Genomic DNA, 19,062 nt, shown 5'->3' on the forward strand with positions numbered 1-19,062 from the left:
GGAGGACAATTCTGAGCTATGTTCTAAGGCTCCTTAGAAGGTGCTAGTGGAATGAGCCTAAATTGCCACAGTAGGACCAACTCAAAAATGCTCTTTCTTTTTTTTTTGTTTTTTTGAGACAGAGTCTCGCACTGTCACCCAGGCTGGAGTGTAGTGGTGTGAGTATATGCCCAACCATACACTCTAATTTTCTACAGTGAATATTGTCCAAGCCTGCTTTCCCACAGTAAGCAAGCCTGAGCCCTGGGTTTGTAGGCAGCTAGTTTATTTACAGAAGCGATTCTAGAGAAGAGGCCTGAGAGACTAAGAAGAGTTAGACAAAGAATAAGGGACAGTTAACTGCAAGAGAATCTTTGAGCCTGGAGTGGTGGGTCTGTAACCCCAAAGTGTCTGTAACCCCAGCCCTTTGGGAGGCCGAGGTGGGTGGATCACTTGACGTCAGGAGTTCAAGACTAGTCTGGCCAACATGGTGAAACCCTGTCTCTATTAAAAATATAAAAAATTAGCCGGGCGTGGTGGTGGGTGCCTGTAGTCCCAGCTACTCAGGAGGCTGAGGCAGGAGAATGGCATGAACCCGGGAGGCGGAGCTTGCAGCGAGCCGAGATCGCGCCACTGCACTCCAGCCTGGGCAACAGAGCGAGACTCTGTCTCAAAAACAAAACAAAACAAACAAAAAAAACCCATTTATTGAGCATGTATTAACCACCAGTCTCAAAGCTAAGAGTTGCCAATCTAGAAGGGAAGGGATATATATATATATATATATATATATACATAAAAATAAAATTACAAATTGTGTTACGCATTATGATGAGAAGTACACGATGCTGTGAGAATGAATAACCGGGATACCTGATGTTTCTTGAGTGGAGTTTGGAAGATTAAGTGAAATGTGAGTTGAGATATGAAAGATGTGTAAGAGTTAACCAGGTCAAGGTGGGGGGACAACTTCCCTGCTGAGGGAATATCAGGTGCAAAGAAAACATTTTTAAGTGGAATGCCATCGTATGTCACTTTCTTTCCCATCTTAAAGCCCTTGGATTTCCTTCTGGAAATCTCTCTCCTAAGATTTGACCTTCCCTTGGCTGGTTTCTCTTTCAGGTTTTTTTTAATGTTTTTTTATTTCCATAGGTTATTGGGAACAGGTGGTATTTGGTTACATGAGTAAGTTCTTTAGTGGTGATTTGTGAGATTTTGGTGCACGCATCACCCGAGCAGTATACACTGAACCCAAGTTATAGTCTTTTATCCCTCCCCACCTTCCCACCCTCCCCTCGTCCCCCTCCCCTGTTCCAAAGTCCCATAAGTCATTCTTATGCCTTTGCATCCTCGTAGCTTAGCTCCCACTTATGAATGAGAACACACGATGTTTGGTTTTCCATTCCTGAGTTACTTCACTTAGAATAATCTCCAATCCCATCCAGGTTGCTACGAATGCCATGAATTCATTCCTTTTTTATGGCTGAGTAGTATTCCACCATATGCATATATCAGTTTCTTTATCCACCGTTGATTCTCTTTTAGATTTTAATTTAAATAACATCTTAAACAGACTTTCACTATCAATCCTTACTCCCCTTACCTTACCTTGTTTTCTTCCTAATACCTATCACTGATTCAAATGTTCATATTTCTTTGTTTAAAGTCTCCCTACTTAAACGCATGCTCCAGGACGTCAGAGTTTTTGTTTTGTTTTGCAGATTTAAATGCTGAATTCTTGGTGCCTGGCATATAGTAGTTGCTGAATGTTTGTTGAATGAAGGAACAATGCTTGGCGGAAAGTCAGAGCTTAGCAAAACTGATAGGCAGGAGATCTGACGGGCTGAGGAGCAGCTGCGTAGACCTCCGCCTTGGGCGCCACAAGCCACACGCCGGACCACCAAGTGCGTACAGGGGCAGCGCGGGGGGCGTGGCGGGGGCGTGGACGCCCACCCGGAACTCTAGAGCAGCGGCGGCAGCGGCTTCCGGCCGCGGCGGACACTTCCCTCGGAGGGACTGTCCCGTGGCACCCGGTGGAACCGAGTAGAACGTGGAGCGCCGGGAGCGGCGAGTATGGACGACTACAGCCTGGATGAGTTCCGTCGGCGCTGGCAGGAGGAGCTGGCGCAGGCCCAGGCGCCGAGGAAGCGGCGACGGCCCGAGGCTGCCGAGAGGCGGGCTCGGCGGCCGGAGGTGGGCTCCGGGCGCGGTGAACAGGCCTCGGGGGACCCGGCGCTGGCCCAGGGTCTCCTGGAGGGCGCGGGGAGGACCCCGGCGGCGCGGGCGACTCGGGCCGAGGGGCAGGACGTGGCGAGCCACTCACGTTCTCCTCTGGCCCGCGAGGGCGCCGGGGGCGGGGAGCAGCTGGTGGACCAGCTCATCCGCGACCTGGTGAGTGGCCGTCGCCTCCCCCACGCCCCCCATGCCTGCGCCGGCCCCCGCCCTAGGACAAACCCCTGCAGTGATTTGGAGAGTAACTGTGTGCCACTAGTTGCCCGAGAAAATGAGTAGACGCACGAACACCGATGTTTGTGCGTGCATAGGGGTCTTTCTGGAAGCAGCGCTTCTCAGCCAGGGCGATTTTGTTCCCCCAGCTGTGGCAGTGTCTGCAGACATTTTTGGGTGCCTCATCGGGGTGTATATGTGTGCCTGTTACTGGGCATCTAGTGGGTAGAGGCCAGAGATGCTCCTGAACATCCTACAATGTACAGGACACCACGCACAAAAAAATTATCCAGGCCAAAGTATCAGTAAGTGTGGGGTTGAGAAATCCTGCTCTTGAAGGCTAAACTTTGAACAAAGGTTGCCTTTGAAAAGGAGGACCCAGGTAATGGATAGGAAGGAATTTTACCTTTGTATACTGTTTGCGCTGTTTAATTTTTGTAACCGTGCACGTATTCAAAAAAATTATCTCAGAAAAAAAGGAAGAAGAGGAGGAAGGAATCTCTTGGGCACTTTAATTAGGATAGAATTTATCTTTTTGTGGGGCGTGGATACCTCGGAGAATCTGGAGGAAGCTGGGGACCCTCTGTCCGTTAAAAATAACCCCCTTAGGCCGGGCACAGTGGCTCACGCCTGTAATCCCAGCACTTTGGGAGGCCGAGGCGGGTGGATCACGAGGTCAGCAGATCGAGACCACGGTGAAACCCCGTCTCTACTAAAAATACAAAAAATTAGCTGGGCGCGGTGGCGGGCGCCTGTAGTCCCAGCTACTCGGGAGGCTGAGGCAGGAGAATGGCGTGAACCCGGGAGGCGGAGCTTGCAGTGAGCCGAGATCACGCCACTGCACTCCAGCCTGGGCGACAGCAAGACTCCGTCTCAGAAAAAAAAAAAAAAAAACCCTTCAGAAAGTTGGGAAAATCAAGAACACCTGAAATGCATCCGTGGCTCCCAGGTTAACAGGACAAGGCTCCAGGTTCTAATGGTTTGATTTAAATTAGGCCCGAAGGAAATCCCTACAGCTTTCCAATTGGGAACCCACTTTTTTTTTCTGTTTTTTTTTTTCTTTCTTTGTTTTCTGAGACAGAGTCTTGCTCTGTTGCCCAGGCTAGAGTGTACTGTTGCTCTCCCGGCCCACTGCAGCCTCAAACTGCCTGGCTCAAGCCATCCTCTTCCCTCAGCATCCCGCGTAGCTGGGACTACACGCATGCGCCACCACACTCAGCTAATTTTTTAAATTTTTTGGTAGAGACAAGGTCTCCCTGTATTGCCCAGTCTGGTCTCAAACTCCTGGGCTCAAGTGATCCTCCCAATTGAGAATCATTTTTTTTTTTTTTTTTGAGACAGAGTCTCGCTCTGTTGCCCAGGCTGGAGTTGCAGTGGCGCGATCTCAGCTCACTGCAAGCTCCGCCTCCCAGGTTCACGCCATTCTCCTGCCTCAGCCTCCCCAGTAGCTGGGACTACAGGCGCCCACCACCACGCCCGGCTAGTTTCTTTTTGTATTTTTAGTAGAGACGGGGTTTCACTGTGTTAGACGGGATGGTCTCGATCTCCTGACCTCGTGATCCGCCCGCCTTGGCCTCCCGAAGTGCTGGGATTACAGGCGTGAGCCACCGCACCCGGCCGAGAATAATTCTTTAAGTGGCAAGCTGTTTCAAGAAATAATGGCCTATTATTTTATGTAATATGTAGTTTACTCAAATAGCATTAATAGCTACTATTTGAGTTTTTAACCAAGTGTTTAGTCCTGTGCTCTGCCCTAATTCGAATATAACAATCCTGTGAGGTAGATTTTAACTCTCCTTTTACAAATGAAGAAACTCAGAGATTCTCTGTAACTTGCTCAGCATTACCCCGCTGATAGATTCTGGGCTTCGAATTTGGATCCAGGTCTTTCCAACTCCAAGTTTCACCACGTGAACTTGAGTTGGCATAAGAATCACTTGAGGCTTGGTTATAATATAGGTTCTGGGCCCTCCCCAGACCTGCTAACTCCATCACCAGGGAAGGGGCCCTGAAATCTGATAACTGGGATGATCAGGCAAGTTTAAGACATTATACTCTACCGTATAGCCTCCTTTGGGTTAAGGTCCTGATTCTCAAGGCTTTCCATTTGTAACACCTTAGAGGTATAGGCATTGATGCCAAAAATAGTAAAGAAGCAAATCAAGTACAGTTGACCTTTGAACAACGTGGGGGGTTAGGAGAACTGACCTCCTTGCAGTCAAAAATCTGCGTATAACTTTTGACTCCCAAAACTTAACTACGAATAGCCTACTGTTGACCAGAAGCCTTATAGATAAGTCAGTTAACACATATTTTGTATCTTCTATGTGTTATATACTATAGCATTATAATAAAGTAAGCTAGAGGAGAAAGTGTCATTAAGAAGATTATAAGAGAAAATGTATTTACTATTCATGAAGTGAAAGTGGCTCATCACAAAGGCCGTCATTCTTACTGCCTTCATGCTGGGTAGGCTGCTGCTGCTGCTACGAAGGAGGGATTGGTCTTGCTGTCATAGTGGTGGCAGAGGTGCAAGGAGAGGCAGGCACATTCGATGCAACGTTTATGGAAAAAACCTGCATACAAGTGGACCCACGCAGTTCCAACCCGTGTTGTTCAAGGGTCTGTTGTATTCTGAAAATAGAAGGGACCTGCATACTGGAGAATCTGGAAGGTACATCCAAATCTGTTTCATGTTGTTGGAAAAGGCCTTCCCTGTCTTCCTGGAATTCATTTCCCTGGTCTCCTCTGCCCCCTTCAGAATCACCACATTAGGTACTACTAGGTTCTCTATGAGTAGCATACAACTTTTGGGGCACCTCTAATTTTAAAGAGGACTTTGTAGGCCAGGTGTAGTGGTACACACCTGTAATCCCAGCACTTTGGAGGCCAAGCCAGGAGGATTGCCTGAGCCCAGGAGTTCAAGACCAGCCTGGGCAACATAGTGAAACCCCGGTTCTACAAAAAATTTAAAAAATTTAGCTAGGTGTGGTGGTGCACCCCTTTAGTTCTAGCTACTTGGGAGGCTGAGGTGGGAGGATTGCTTGAACTCAGGAGGCTGAGGCTGCAACAAGCCGTGATTGCACCACTGCACTCCAGCCTGGGTGACACAGCAAGACCCTGTCAAAAACAGGCAAAAAACAAACTTTGTGGCTGGGCAAGGTGGCTCATGCCTGTAATCCTAGCACTATGGGAGGCTGAGGTGGGTGGATGGATCTCTTGAGCTCAGGAGCTCAAAACCAACCTGGGCAACATAGAGAAGCCCCATCTCTACAAAAATTGGCCAGGCGTGGTGGCATGTTCCTGTAGTCCTTACTACTTGAGAGGCTGATGTGGGAGGATTGATTGAGGCCAGGAGGTCGAGGATGCAGTGAGCCGGGATCACACCACTGCACTCCGGCCTGGGTGACAGAGCAAAACTGTATCTCAAAAAAAAAAAAAAAAAGGCTGGGCCTGGTGGCTCACACCTGTAATCTCAGCATTTTGGGAGGCTGAGGTGGGCAGATTACCTGAGGTCAGGAGTTCGAGACCAGCCTAACCAACAAGGAGAAACCCTGTCTCTACTAAAAATACAAAATTAGCCAGGCGTGGTGGCAGGCACCTGTAATCCCAGCTACTTGGGAGGCTGAGGCAGGAGAATCGCTTGAACCCGGGAGGCGGAGGTTGTGGTGAGCCGAGATCATGCCATTGCACTCCAGCCTGGGCAACAAGAGCAAAATTCCATCTCAAAAAATAAAAAATGAAAAAAAGACTTTGCAATCATCAGTAACACTGCTATAAATAAGGTTATAATTCATTGTGTACGTAGACTGTCTCCTTGGTACTGTCTTAAGGGTTTAGAGACATTATCGTCTTCATTTCTCCCAACAACTCTCTCCAGTGGCTATTTTCAACTAATTTGTAGATGAGCATTAGGAAAGTAACTGATTTTTAGATAATAAACCTACTCCTTCTCTCCAGGCTGATAAATGATGACAAGGTTTATGGAAAAGGCTTGGATTCCTGTGTCAGTGGTTGCAAGCCCCAGAGCCCACAGGGCTAAGGCAGGTAATGCACGTAAGTGAGGTAGGCTGGGTGTTGCACATTAGGTCCTTTCTCCCAGCTCATCAGGTGTTTTTTATGTGTTCTGGTCATAGCTTTATAATTTGTTTCATAGTGGCAGCTGTTCTTTTTGTCACAAACATGTATCATAGGAATTGTCTTTAAACATGGCCATCTTGGTCTTGTTTTCCCACTTTTAAAAGTTTTTAAGCTCAAACTATGTATTGACCTATACGAGGCCTAAATGCACAGCTTGATGAATTTTCAAGTGTACACATCCATGTAAGCAGCAGCCAGGTCACAGGACAGCATCACCAGCATGTCAGAACCACCTCCCCTGCCCTGTGTTCCCTTCCACCCAAGGGTAACCACTCACATGACTACTTTTTTTTTTTTTTTGGAGACAGAGTCTTGCCCTGTAACCTAGGCTGGAGTGCAGTGGCATGATCTTGGCTCACTGCAACCCCCACTTCCCAGGTTCAAGTGATTCTTGTGCCTCAGTCTCCTGAGTAGCTGTGACTACAGGCATGCACCACCACGGCCTACTAATTTTTGTATTTTTAGTAGAGATGGGGTGTCACTGTGTTGGCCAGGCTGGTTTTGAACTCCTGGCCTCATGTGATCTGCCCGCCTCGGCCTCCCAAAGTGCTGGAACTACAGGTGTGAGCCTGCATGCCTGGCCTCACCTGACTTCTGACACCACATTTAGTTTGTCTGTTTTTGAACTGTATATTAAGTGGAGTCAAACAGCACATACTCATGTGTCTGAGTTCTCGTGTATGGTATTATCTGTGAGATTGATCCCTATGAATATGCCACATCTTATCTACTGTTGATGGGAATTATTGCTAGTTTGTTGATAGCCAGTTTGGGACTCTCAGAAATAGTGCCACCATAAATGTTTTGTACATCTTCTGGAAAATGTGTCCACATTTTTCCTGAGTATTCATTTGGGAGTGGAATTGGTGAGTCATAAGGTATGTCTTGGTAGATACTGACAGTTTTCCAAAGTGGTTGTACTGGTTTTCTCACTTTTGATAATAACTTGTGTATGTGGAATATAGTATTTCACTTTCTTCTTTACTATAAATCAACACCCAACTGAGATGACATGACAGCAGAACTTGACCCCAGCATGGGCAAGATGATAAAGACACATTGGGAAATATATACCATGGCTGGGGTCAGGGTAGTAGCCACTGCCCCCATTAGCTGGTTGTTGCCCTGTAGGAATGTGGTCCCAGTGTTGTAAGGTCTTTAGATTTTTTTTTTAAATTGGGAATATGTATTTTTATGTGGACTCTTTCAGTTTTTTCTGCATGAGAAAACCATCCAAGCTGGGCATGGTGGCACATGCCTGTACTCCCAGCTGCTGGGGGAGTTGAGGCAGGAGGATCACCTTAGCCCAGGAGTTTGAGACCAGCCTGGGCAAAATAGATTCTGTCTCACTTAAAAACCACCATCCAAAACTTTGGCTTAAAACAACCACGATTTAGCTCACCATTTTGCAGGGTGGCAGCTTGGGCTGGGCGTGGGTGAGCTCACTCGTGTGTCTGAGGTTAGCTGTGTCACCTAGGCTGCTCTGCTTCTAGGAGTTGGCTAATTGTGCATGTGTGTGTGTGTGTGAGAGAGAGAGAGAGAGGTGTGTATCTGGGTTATGAGTCATCATACAGCAGCTTAGCTTAGTCCCAAGTGGGCATTCTCAGAATTACAAGAGCAGCAAGAGGGCGAGCCCCAATGGCCAGATGCAATGGTGCTTTTGAAGTCTGCATAGGTCATGTTTGTTATTGTCATGTGGCCAAGTCCAGAGTTAGTGTGGATTTGCCCAAGTGCTTGGATACAGACAGACATGAACAAATTTGGGGCCATCACTATGCCAGTCTACCTCAAAAGCTCTTCCAATTTTTAATTGTTAGTAACTAATAAAAAATTAATAAAATTTTAGGTGCTAACATTGCAGGTTAAACAAAACCTGTCAGTGGGCTAGATCTGCCTTGGGTCACCATTTTATCATCTTTGCCTTGTGCCTTCCCAAGAATCCTTGCTTGATCCATGGGTGGCTCCTGAAAGGAAGAGTTAGTTCCATTTGAGACTCCCCAGAATTTTTAACAGAAGCTGATCCAGTTGACATGAATGGGAAATAAAATCTGGTACTACCTTCTTACACTTCCTCCCTGCCCCCATTTCTTCTCCAACCTTTGGCACACTTTCATTAGTGCACCCTGTTGTATTTCTGGTGCAGTCTCCTCCACTTCAGAGTCTTCAGTATCCATCACTAGAGAGAGAACAACTAATAAGTTAGCAATCAAGAGCGAAGTTGCCTTTGGATGGGTAGGTGAGCAGTGCTGCCTTGGAGTGTCATCTGGCTAGTATAGGCCAGAACCTCTGATGGGCAAGCAAAGCTGACATGAAAACATAGGACTCAGCCGGGCGTGGTGGCTCATGCCTGTAATCCCAGCACTTTGGGAGGCCGAGGTGGGCGGATCAGGAGGTCAGGAGATCAAGACCATCCTGGCTAAGATGGTGAAACCCTGTCTCTACTAAAAAATAATTAGCCGGGCATGGTGGCACGCGCCTGTAGTCCCAGCTACTGGGGAGGCTGAGGCAGGAGAATTGCTTGAACCCAGGAAGCAGAGGTTGCAGTGAGCCGAGATGGCGCCACTGCACTCCAGCCTGGGTGACAGAGCAAGACTCCACCTCAAAAAACAAACAACAACAACAACAACAATAAACGCAGGACTCCTCCCAAGCCTCATGTTTTATGAAGCTTTCAGTAATAGCACTTAGCAGCCATCTCTTTTTAGGTGATGAGTTGGGAATACCTCAATTGGCACTTGATAGAGTTCTTCGTATAAGTAAACTAGCGAAAGAACACATCCCTGGTCAGAATTTCAGAGGCAGTAGGCACTTTCTCTGTTGTCTTCTCCTCTGTTCATAAACTCAGGCTTCTTGGAGACAGCGGATATACCTGAGTATAATTGCAAGTGTGCTGCTTTCTTCAGCGGAGTGGCTGTGATACCAGCTTGCTTGGGCTCCATTTTTATTTAGGTGGTGTATCAGGACTGTGGGCTGCAGGCAGCAAGCACCCAACCCAAACTGGCTTAAAAACCCAAACTGGAATTTATTGATTCCTGCAACTGAAAATTCCAGGTGGTAGTGTTTGTTCTGGGTGCTTACCTAAGGTAAGTAGGATTCGCCTTCTCTTAATCCTGCTTTCCTTTTGTTGGCTTTATTCACAGACAGGCTCTCCTCTTGGGGAAAAATGGCTACCAGCAACTCTAGGCTTCTATCTGCTTAGCAACTCAGGGGAAAGAGAGCAGCAAGTCATGACCCTAAATTCCCATTGGTGCAAACTGGGTCATGTGTCCACCTTTCAGCCAATCACTGATTCAAATTGTCCAGACTTGAATCCATTGCCCATTCCTGAAGATGAAGGTGAGGTCAGCTCTGCCTAAATCGTGTTGACTAAGAGTGGGAGTGGGATGGTTTCCTAAAGAGAGGAAGTGGATGTTGGGCAGGAAAAAACAGCAATAACTGACATCCACTTTAGGTGGGTGTGTGATGCAGCACTAACTCTGAGAATACGGTAGTCCCACCTTATCCACTGGAGATACATTTCAAGACCCCCGGTGGGTGCCTGAAAATGCAGATAGTACTGAACCCTATGTATGCCATATTTTTTTCCTATACACACAGACCAATGATAAAGTTTATAAACAAGGCACAGTAAGAGATTAACAGCAACAACAAAATAGAACAATTACAACAGTATACTATAATAAATGTTATATGAATGTGGGCTCTCATAATACTGTACTGTAGGTAACTGATGCTATGGAAAGCAAAACCGTGGATAAGGGGGGATGACTGTGTTTTCTGTTCATCCAGCATATATTCATTGATCAGCTCGGTGCCAGGGAATCAGCAGTAAACAGAATGGCTCCTTGTCCTCAGAGAGCCTAAATTCTTGTTTCTTTTAACTAAAAGAATGATATTAATGGAGTCAGGACAGTCTTGGCTATGGGGCCTGGCTCTGCAGTCAAGTAGACCTGAGTTCAGATTCAGGCTCTGCTGTTATCAGTTCGCCTTGGGCAAGTTAATTTACCCTGCCTTAGCTGTCAAATGATGATGATGTTAGTACCTATCTTGTGAAGAGGCAATGAAATAGGCATGGAACTTAGCACTGAGCCTGGAGTACAGTAAGGGCCCAATAAATGTAAGCTGGTGCCATTATCATTAGTACTCAGAGTTTGCTATGCTATTTTACTTCCTCTTAACTGAAACTTATCACTGATAAGCCCTTAGCTTCCGCCTCTTGTGAATCCCTGGAGGGCAGGATCTGTTGCCTTACTATTCTAACTCCACCTGCCTTACTAGTACAGTAGGGGCCCTATCTGCGTTTGTTGAGTTGAAATAATGTGGGCGAAATTGCTGCTTCTGACTGCGACTTTATAAAGGCTCTATGATTGTTAGAACCCTTGAACATTGAAAGCATCCTTCCAGGTTAAGATACGGAGTTTTAGGTCTGCTGAAAGTTTTAATACTGCTGGCCAGTATTTATCACTCACTATGTCAATGTTTAACCTGTCAGATCCTGCATCTGTGTTGCCAACAAGATAGATTTAATGGCTTAACTTTCTTCTGTTTTTAAGTTAAACACAAATAAGTAAGCTCCCTAATGTGAACACTTTTCTTCTGGCTAATACGCAGTGAGACAGCAAACCAAACCAAACGTGTACTCATGAATTGACTTCTCTGGAATAACTTCCTTTCCTCTTTCCTGTTCTTTGCCTGCCTTTTAAAGCTCAGCTTGAGTTCTGTCTCCTGTGTTAATTCTTCCATGATTTCTCCAGCCCAAATTTCTCCCTTTCCCCCAACTAAAAAGTTCTTATCCTCAGTGCTGTTCATTTTTTCATGTTATTCATGAATTAGCAGGCCTCTACTTACGAACCTTTTGAAATGATTCCTGTGTATACTAGAACAACTTGTGACTTACATGCGGTCTTTGCTGGAAGGGTCTGCTGCTTGAAGCAGCTCGGGTTTCATTCATATCCCACAAATATTTATTAAGTGTCTTAGTACCAGCCACTGTTCCAGGCACTGAGAATATAGCATTGAACAAGACAGAAAAAAGCCTGTGCCCTTGTATAACTTACATTCTGGGGAAGAGTGAGTTAGACAATGGATAAATAATTGTCAGGTAATAAATGTTCTGGAGAAAAAATAAGCAGATGGGATAGAGTGTATCTGCCAGGGGAGGGGCTGTAATTTTAAATAGTGCTGTCCAACAGGATCTTTCTGGGAAGGTCACATTTCATGGAGAACCTAAAGGAGGTGAGGAGTGAACATACAGAGATCTGGGGGAGGGGATTCTAGGCCACGATGGGCAAGTGCAAAGGTTCTGTGGTGGCCAGGACCCGCACTTAGTTTAATGCTCTGTTGCCTTGATCATTTGTAATGATCTTGATCATTTTTGACCAACAGGCCCCCCAAATTCTATAGCCAATCCTGATGGTGGGAATGTGCCTGCAGTGTTTGGGACTCTTAATGTGAACATCTTTACTCTTTTCACAAACAAAACCACACACACTGTGGTACCCCTCTGGGACCTGAAGCTTCTCCTCTTCCTGTCTTCTCTCCTCGCCATGTCCTAAAGCTCAGATCCCAGTTTAGACTAAAAGGGGGCTCAAAGCAGAGGCCCAGCCCATTTTGCTTCACACCACCCTCCTTCACCAGCACACCCAGCCTCCTGGGATTTCCCCCAGCACTTGCCCTTCTTTAGATTGGCGTCTTCTACCTTCTTTCCTTGCCAGAGTCCCCAGGGGAGTGAGAATATGTCTTGAAGCTGGAAAGCCTATTCTCGTAAAAAAAGGATAAATCAAATTCCATGGATATTTATTGTGCATCTACTGTGTGCAAGGCACTGAGCTGGTTAGATTCTGTAGTATTATAGTTCACTTATATCACCCGCACATGTGATCAACAAATATTTATTGAATACCTTTTGCTCTTCCTCATAGCTAGGCATGGGGATTAGGTTAAATGTTAAGAGATAAATTTTTTTTTGTGACTGCTTGGAAGCTTAGCCGCTCTTTATAGCATTGTTTGTTTGGAGAAATGATTTCCAATTTCTATATAGTTGGCTTACTAATGAACTTTGGAGTACCTTAGGGGACGATCTATATTGCCTGTTGTAGTCTCCTATATTTCATTTTACATGACAATGACTTACCTCTATAGAACATTTTAGCTCTTTGAGTGTAGACCATTTCTTATATACTTGCTAACAGCACCTCCCTCCCCCTAGCACCTGGTGTGGCCCTGAATTTAGATGGTATTTTGAACATAAGTTACCTTACTTTAAAAATGTGTTGCTTTTCTATGTCTGTGAAAATATCATGTGCTCACTGTAGAAATATTTAGGAAATTCAGAAGAATAGAAGAAAATAAAAATCTTTAGTAATATAATTGCTTAGAGGCTACCATTGTTAACATTTTGGTGTATTTCTGACTTTTTTTTTTTTTTTTTTTTTTTGAGACAGGCTCTCTCTTGCTTTTGCCTAGGCTGGAGTACAGTGGTATGATCATGGCTCTGTAGCCTCGACCTCCCAAACTCAAGCTATCCTCCCACCTCAGCCTCCTAAGTAGCTGGAACTACAGGTGCACGCCACCACACCTGGCTCATTTTATTTTTTCTAGAGACAATGTCTCACTATGTTACCTGGGCTGGTCTTGAACTCCTGGCCCCTAATGATCTGTCCATCTCAATCACCCAAAGTGTCGGGATTACAGATATGAGCCACTGTGCCTGGCCTATTTCTGACTTTTTTTTCTTTTTGTATATAAGAATATATATTTCGAGACAAATTGTGGATTATAAATGGATGCTTATTTATCTTGACTGCCTTTCAGATCTTTTTCCGCCAGCCAACCAGTTTTTTTCTTCTCAAAGCAGACACAGGTGAAACTGAAACTCATCTATTTCTTCTGATTGAGATTGTGTGGGTCTACTCCACTCAGCTTTTGCAGCACGTGGAAAGTTGAGATAAACGCCTATAGAAACCAGTCTCCTTTCAGTCATAGATTCAGTAAAAATGTTTTCGCAAATCTCTTCTTTGAACTCAAGGTGCTTTTCTCAGTTTCTTAAACCACCACCCAGAGAGATCTTTCATGTTCTCTTTGCCCTGGAGATGTACATTGGGAACAAAAACCCTAAGTCGGTTTCTTCACTTTTTACTGCTTTGGCTCTTAGTAATTATCTGTTCTTCTATTAAACAAGAGAAGACAGATTAAATTTCTAACAGTAAGGCACAAAACCAATCCATTTACAGAATTAGTCTTACATTAGCACATAGGAATACAAATCAGCCTCCCTGGGGATGGATCTCTTTGCAATTTCTCTCAGCATTTTTGGAGTAAGTCCAGTAGACTTTGGGAAAATCTAGTATTCACTGACTTTAAATTAAACAAGTAATATGACCCCTTTGAGTGTGTGTTTGTGTGTGTTTTTTTCCTTGACAAGGAAAGAGGGGATGGATAGATTTTTATATCTGCCTATGATGTAGGGTTGTATTCTCAACTTTTAGTGTGCATGAGGATCGGCTGAGAAAGAGGTGCTTGAGGCCAGGTGCAGTGGCTCACGCCTGTAATCCCAGCACTCTGAGAGGCCAAGGCAGGTGGAGGCCGAGAGTTCGAGATCAGCCTGGCCAACATGACAAACCCTGTCTCTACTAAAAACAAAAATTAACTAGGTGTGGTGATGTGTGCCTGTAATCTCAGCTACTTGGGAGGCTGAGGCATGAGAATCACTTGAACCTGGGAGGCAGAGGTTTCACTGAGCCAGGATCGTGCCACTGCACTCCAGACTGGGCGACAGAGTGAGACTCCGTCTCAAAAGAAAAAGAGGTGCTTGAGCCCTAACCCTGGAAATTCGGGGCAGTAGGTCTTGGTAGGGCCATTGGCATTTTTTTTTTTAATTCCACAGGTGATTTTGATTGTAATACAGGACGAAAGTCCCCAACAGTGGTAGAGAATCGATATCTGAGACATTGTCAAAGAATTAAAAGCAAGGTTGTATGTTATCAAACCGATGCTTTCCTTAACATTGAAGGAATACTAATATTCTGAATTTATTGGTCTCCTATAGAATAAATTTGGCCAGTCTCACATTGCTGAGAGCTATTCAACTACTACAAAATTATTTTCTTTTTTTTTGTTTTGAGACAGAGTCTCGCTCGCTCTGTCGCCCAGGCTGGAGTGCAGTGGCGCGATCTCGGCTCACTGTAAGCTCCGCCTGCCGGGTTCATGCCATTCTCCTACCTCAGCCTCCCGAGTAGCTGGGACTACAGATGCCTGTCACCACACCCGGCTAATTTTTTGTATTTTTATTTAATTAATTTATTTATTTTGAGACTTGCTCTGTCGCCCAGGCTGAAGTGCAGTGGCGCCATCTCAGCTCACTGCAAGCTCTGCCTCCCAAGTTCACGTCATTCTTCTACTTCAGCCTCCTGAGTAACTGGGACTACAGGCGCCCGCCACCACACCCGGCTAATTTTTTAATATATTTTTAGTAGGGACGGGGTTTCACCATGTTAGCCAGGGTGGTCTCCATCTCCTGACCTTGTGATCCGCCTGCCTCGGCCTCCCAAAGTGCTGGGATTACAGGCATGAGCCACTGCGCCCGGCCCAAAATCACTTTCTCTAAATATTGTAGCCATGTTGATGTTTTTATAGTTTGACCACATTTCTCTATTTTAATAGTTCCAATGTCTTTAATTCCTTTTCATTCTTCTTGGAATATCTTTGTTTCTGAAATGCCAGGTTGTCCATTTTCATGTTTTTCAGTCAGTGTAGAGTTGGGTTAATGTGGCCCATAACTTTTTGGATGGCTATGTGCTTCACAGTAGTCTAGGTGGAAGACTGATAGCATCTTTTATTTATTTATTTATTTTTAGTGGACATATTATAATTGTACATATTTATGGGGCACAGTGTGATATATGTATACAATGTATATTGACCAAATCAGGGTAATTAATGTATCCATCACCTAAAACATTTATTATTTGTGTTGTAAACATTCAAAATCTGCTCTTCTAGCTATTTGAAAATATACAATAAATTGTTGTGAATTATAGTCAACCTGTAGTGCCACAGAGAACCAGAACTCATTCCTCCTGTCTAGCTGCACTTTTATATCCGTTAACCAACCTCTGTCCGATAGTGTGTTTTAGATAACAAGGTATTTCTCTGCACACTAGTAGCAAGTAGTATTTTTACCCTACATTTATGAACTGTAGGAAGTACTCAATCAGAGTGCCTAAGACATTCTGCTGCCTGACAGTAGTAGGATTTATGTGGTTACTAGACCACAGCTTTTGTCCAGGATGTGGCTTCATATCCTTGTCAAATCATGCACACTAATAAGAGAGGTGTGTTTTCAACCACAGGGCCAAATATGCTCGCAACTTTGTCTCTTGTAAGGTGTTTCTCAAATGATATTTCCAATAATAACAAACTGAAGTTGATGAATTAGTTACTAAACCTTGAATTTACTCTGGTTTGTTGGTTGGCTGGTGGAGTGATGTCACTCATTTACCTGCATTCTAGTATCCTTCTCAAGTAGGGGAGAGGAAGTAGCTTACCTAGACTAATGTCTCTGGAGGTGTGCTTAAGAACCCTTGGGAATATATTGAACACAGGACTATCGTGGGTCATGTCTATCGCTTTTGTTTAAAAAAAAAAATTGAACTTTTCAAAAAATAGATTCTGAAATGGAGATTTGCATGTAGGTGGTTTAGTGGGGTTTCCTTTCAGAGAAGTCCTGAACTGAGCAAGGGGGCCAGGCCTTTGTACCCAGCCATGGACTAGTCATTGGATACAGGCTGCCTTAGAGGGGTGGGAGGGGATGCAACCTGGGTGAGGCAGCTTGTTTGGCCAAAGGCATTGCCTAGGAAGGGACTCAGTTGTGAGTCAACAGCAGGCAGCATTTTCGTCTAGGGGAATGAGTGGGACCGGAAGCAGGATCTGAGTGACCCACTGCAGTATCTATGGCAAGGACCATTGATAGAATGTCTTGCCAGAATTACTCTAAGTGTGCAGCATGAAACTTGAGCATTTGGTCTCCTCACCTTGGGGGAGTCTACATATTTCTTAAGATGTGGACCTTCCGTTAATGTATTGGTTTCTTTTTTTTCCCTGCCATTTTCCAGTGGTTAGCAACATGGAAGGTCATCTACATGAAAGTCTGGGACTTGATCTCTTTTGGAGTTTAGATCATAATTCTGAGAGCACAGTGACTTTTTTTTTTTTAAGTTTGGCTGTGTAATGTCGTTTACAAAATTACAATTCAATGCTTTGAAACAGTGACTGCCCTTCAGAACTTATAACTTATCAAGAACCATCATAATGCATGCATTAACAGTGAGACCAGCATGGGGTCTCATTTTTATTCTTAATAGCATACCTATTTCATAGAGTGGTTATATCTCTTTTACAGATGAGAAAGCACAGATGCACTTAGCCTGGTGGCTTGTTGGTAAGGTGACCGAACAGGTGTATCAGTTTGAATCTTTGCTGTGAACCTCCATGCTGGGTTGCATCCCAGAGATTATGGTGGTTGGGATCAAGGATACTGGTGGCAGGGCTAGGGTGATGCCAAGATACAGGCATTGTCTTCCATGATGAGGATAGAGGCTAGGCCAACTGAGTAGGCAAAAGACGGAAGGCTCCTGTTACCAGAGGTGTGACTTTTCTGCACTAGAACAGCTAAAAACAAAGATGATGATGTCCTTTGCCTCATCAGAATAGTGTCAAGTCCAGAAACCAGTTCCTAGTGAGTCTTAAATGGGACCAATTGAAGAAAGCAATGCCTGGCAAGTCTCTAACAGTGAAAGGCTAAATGAGACTTCAGTTTCAACGAACGCAGGCTTTTCCTTGCCTTTGTTCTAGTTGTAGGAGGGTAAGGAACATTTTTCTCTTGTTTCTTTACAGAGCAGGTAAAGTAGGCCTCTCCACAATGTCAAAATAATCCAAAAAAGAAAGGAGGAAGACCACGATTGCAAATGAAAGTTTCATCATGAGTGTGGCTTTCCTTGGCAAGCAGTGACTCCCTCCAGTGTTGATCTGAGGAGTCTCAAGTTGTATCTGGGCTGAGAGAGAAAGTGATGCCTCTTTTTCTTGATGAGTGAAGCCAATTAGTTGTGGGAGGGGACGGAGCCTGACATTAAACCAATGACTTTCCATTATTTTTTTAGGCAAGCACCCCTGAGCCTTCTAATTACACTTGCAGATTTGTTTTCCTGTTTTTTTCTGTATGGCCAAACTTTCTCTCTTGATTTAACATTCTGTTCCTTCTCTTTGCCCACAGAGAGCTGTCAGCTCTTACTCTTTTTTTCCTCGAGAGATCCCTTTTGGCCTTCATCCTTTGCACTGTTTTTGCAGTTAAATACCGCACTTCCTTTTTATGCTCTGGGCTGTCTTTTAGCCCCGAGACTCCTAGATGAACAGAAACTTCATTCCAGAAAAATCTTTACCCTAAGTCTCGGGAGGGTCTAAATCAGTGCATGGACTCCCTTAAAAAACACTGAGGTGATTTCTTTTTGTTTTGAGACAGCAGGCTTGCAATACGTAAGACGGCTGTATTTGAGTGGTGAATTAACAATTGGCTTGTAAGCAATAAGTCACTGATGTCAGCCAAAGCTTATTAAAAATGGGTTTTATTAAGTGAGTGCCGTGGGGACACAGTGCAGCTTTTCCTAGCTTTGCAGAAGCACATACCAAAGTGAGCTTTGGCAGGTGGATTGGGAACAGGCAGAGGGATACATACATACACTTGGCTTTTTTTCTGTTTCACACTCATATTTCTTTGTGCTACCAGGATCGTCATGACAGCCTTATCTCTCAAATAAAGCCCGTTACCTCATCTCTAATTGCTTATCCAAAGGCAGGCGAGCTCTGATTTCTCTGCATTAATAAATGACACCGAAGAAGAACTGCTTTGTTTGCACTGGCCCGCTCAGTTTAACCAGTGTAAGCCCCTGAGAGCGTTAGGAAACCTTGCACTTCTCCAGTGGCCAAGGAGAGGTGGCGTTCATCTCTATCAAGAGCAGTGTCCGCTTGTTTACTTTTTGCTCATGTTTATAGCCCTATTTTTTTTCCCAGTGAAAACCCCTTAGTGACCTAAAGCAGCTTTTCTCTAGCTGTGTGTGCTCACTCCCTTCCTAGTTGGGAGTAGTGGCAGTTGTCCTGGGAGGAGGGGTGGCCTCCCTGATTTCAAGGCTCAGTTTCTTGGCCGCCTGCTGCTCACCTTTCCTTAGAGGTCAGGAGGCTTTCCACAGACCTTGACAGTGATTCCTGTGCCATACACCAGGCTGGAAGATAGCACCCGTGCTGCTTTGTGAAGCACCATGGGAAATGGTCATATGGGTTTCCTAAGTGAATATAAGGAGTGGAGGCGTGTGGGGGTCAGAGAATGGAGGATGGCCGGCAGATTCTGAAATAGTTCCATGACTGCCTGGTGAAACAGTACGGATGCCTCCCTCCTGGTAAACAGCCTCATCTATCTGGTTACCACCTAAGAATATCTCTGGTCATTTA

The 19,062-nt window shown here is 44.9% G+C and overlaps 1 protein-coding gene across 7 annotated transcripts in view; it reads left to right on the forward strand.

The window, feature by feature from the left end:
* Positions 1–1,920: 1,920 nt before the first annotated feature.
* FBXW8 (F-box and WD repeat domain containing 8) overlaps positions 1,921–19,062 on the forward strand; it is a 120,825-nt gene continuing 103,683 nt past the window's right edge. For 2 of the 7 annotated variants that reach the window (XR_010114954.1, XM_055239517.2), the window contains exon 1: positions 1,949–2,172. Coding sequence is in view for 5 of the 7 variants with exons in the window: in XM_055239517.2 (XP_055095492.1) it covers positions 2,053–2,172 (120 nt within the window). In the remaining 2 variants the exon portion in view is untranslated. Of the gene's footprint in view, positions 2,371–19,062 lie in introns of all 7 variants that reach the window. The other 5 variants (XM_063614563.1, XM_063614562.1, XM_055239520.2 and 2 more) reach the window with 5 other exon arrangements.

The sequence above is a fragment of the Symphalangus syndactylus genome, chromosome 13 (genome assembly GCF_028878055.3).
Source record: "Symphalangus syndactylus isolate Jambi chromosome 13, NHGRI_mSymSyn1-v2.1_pri, whole genome shotgun sequence".
Taxonomy (NCBI): domain Eukaryota; kingdom Metazoa; phylum Chordata; class Mammalia; order Primates; family Hylobatidae; genus Symphalangus; species Symphalangus syndactylus.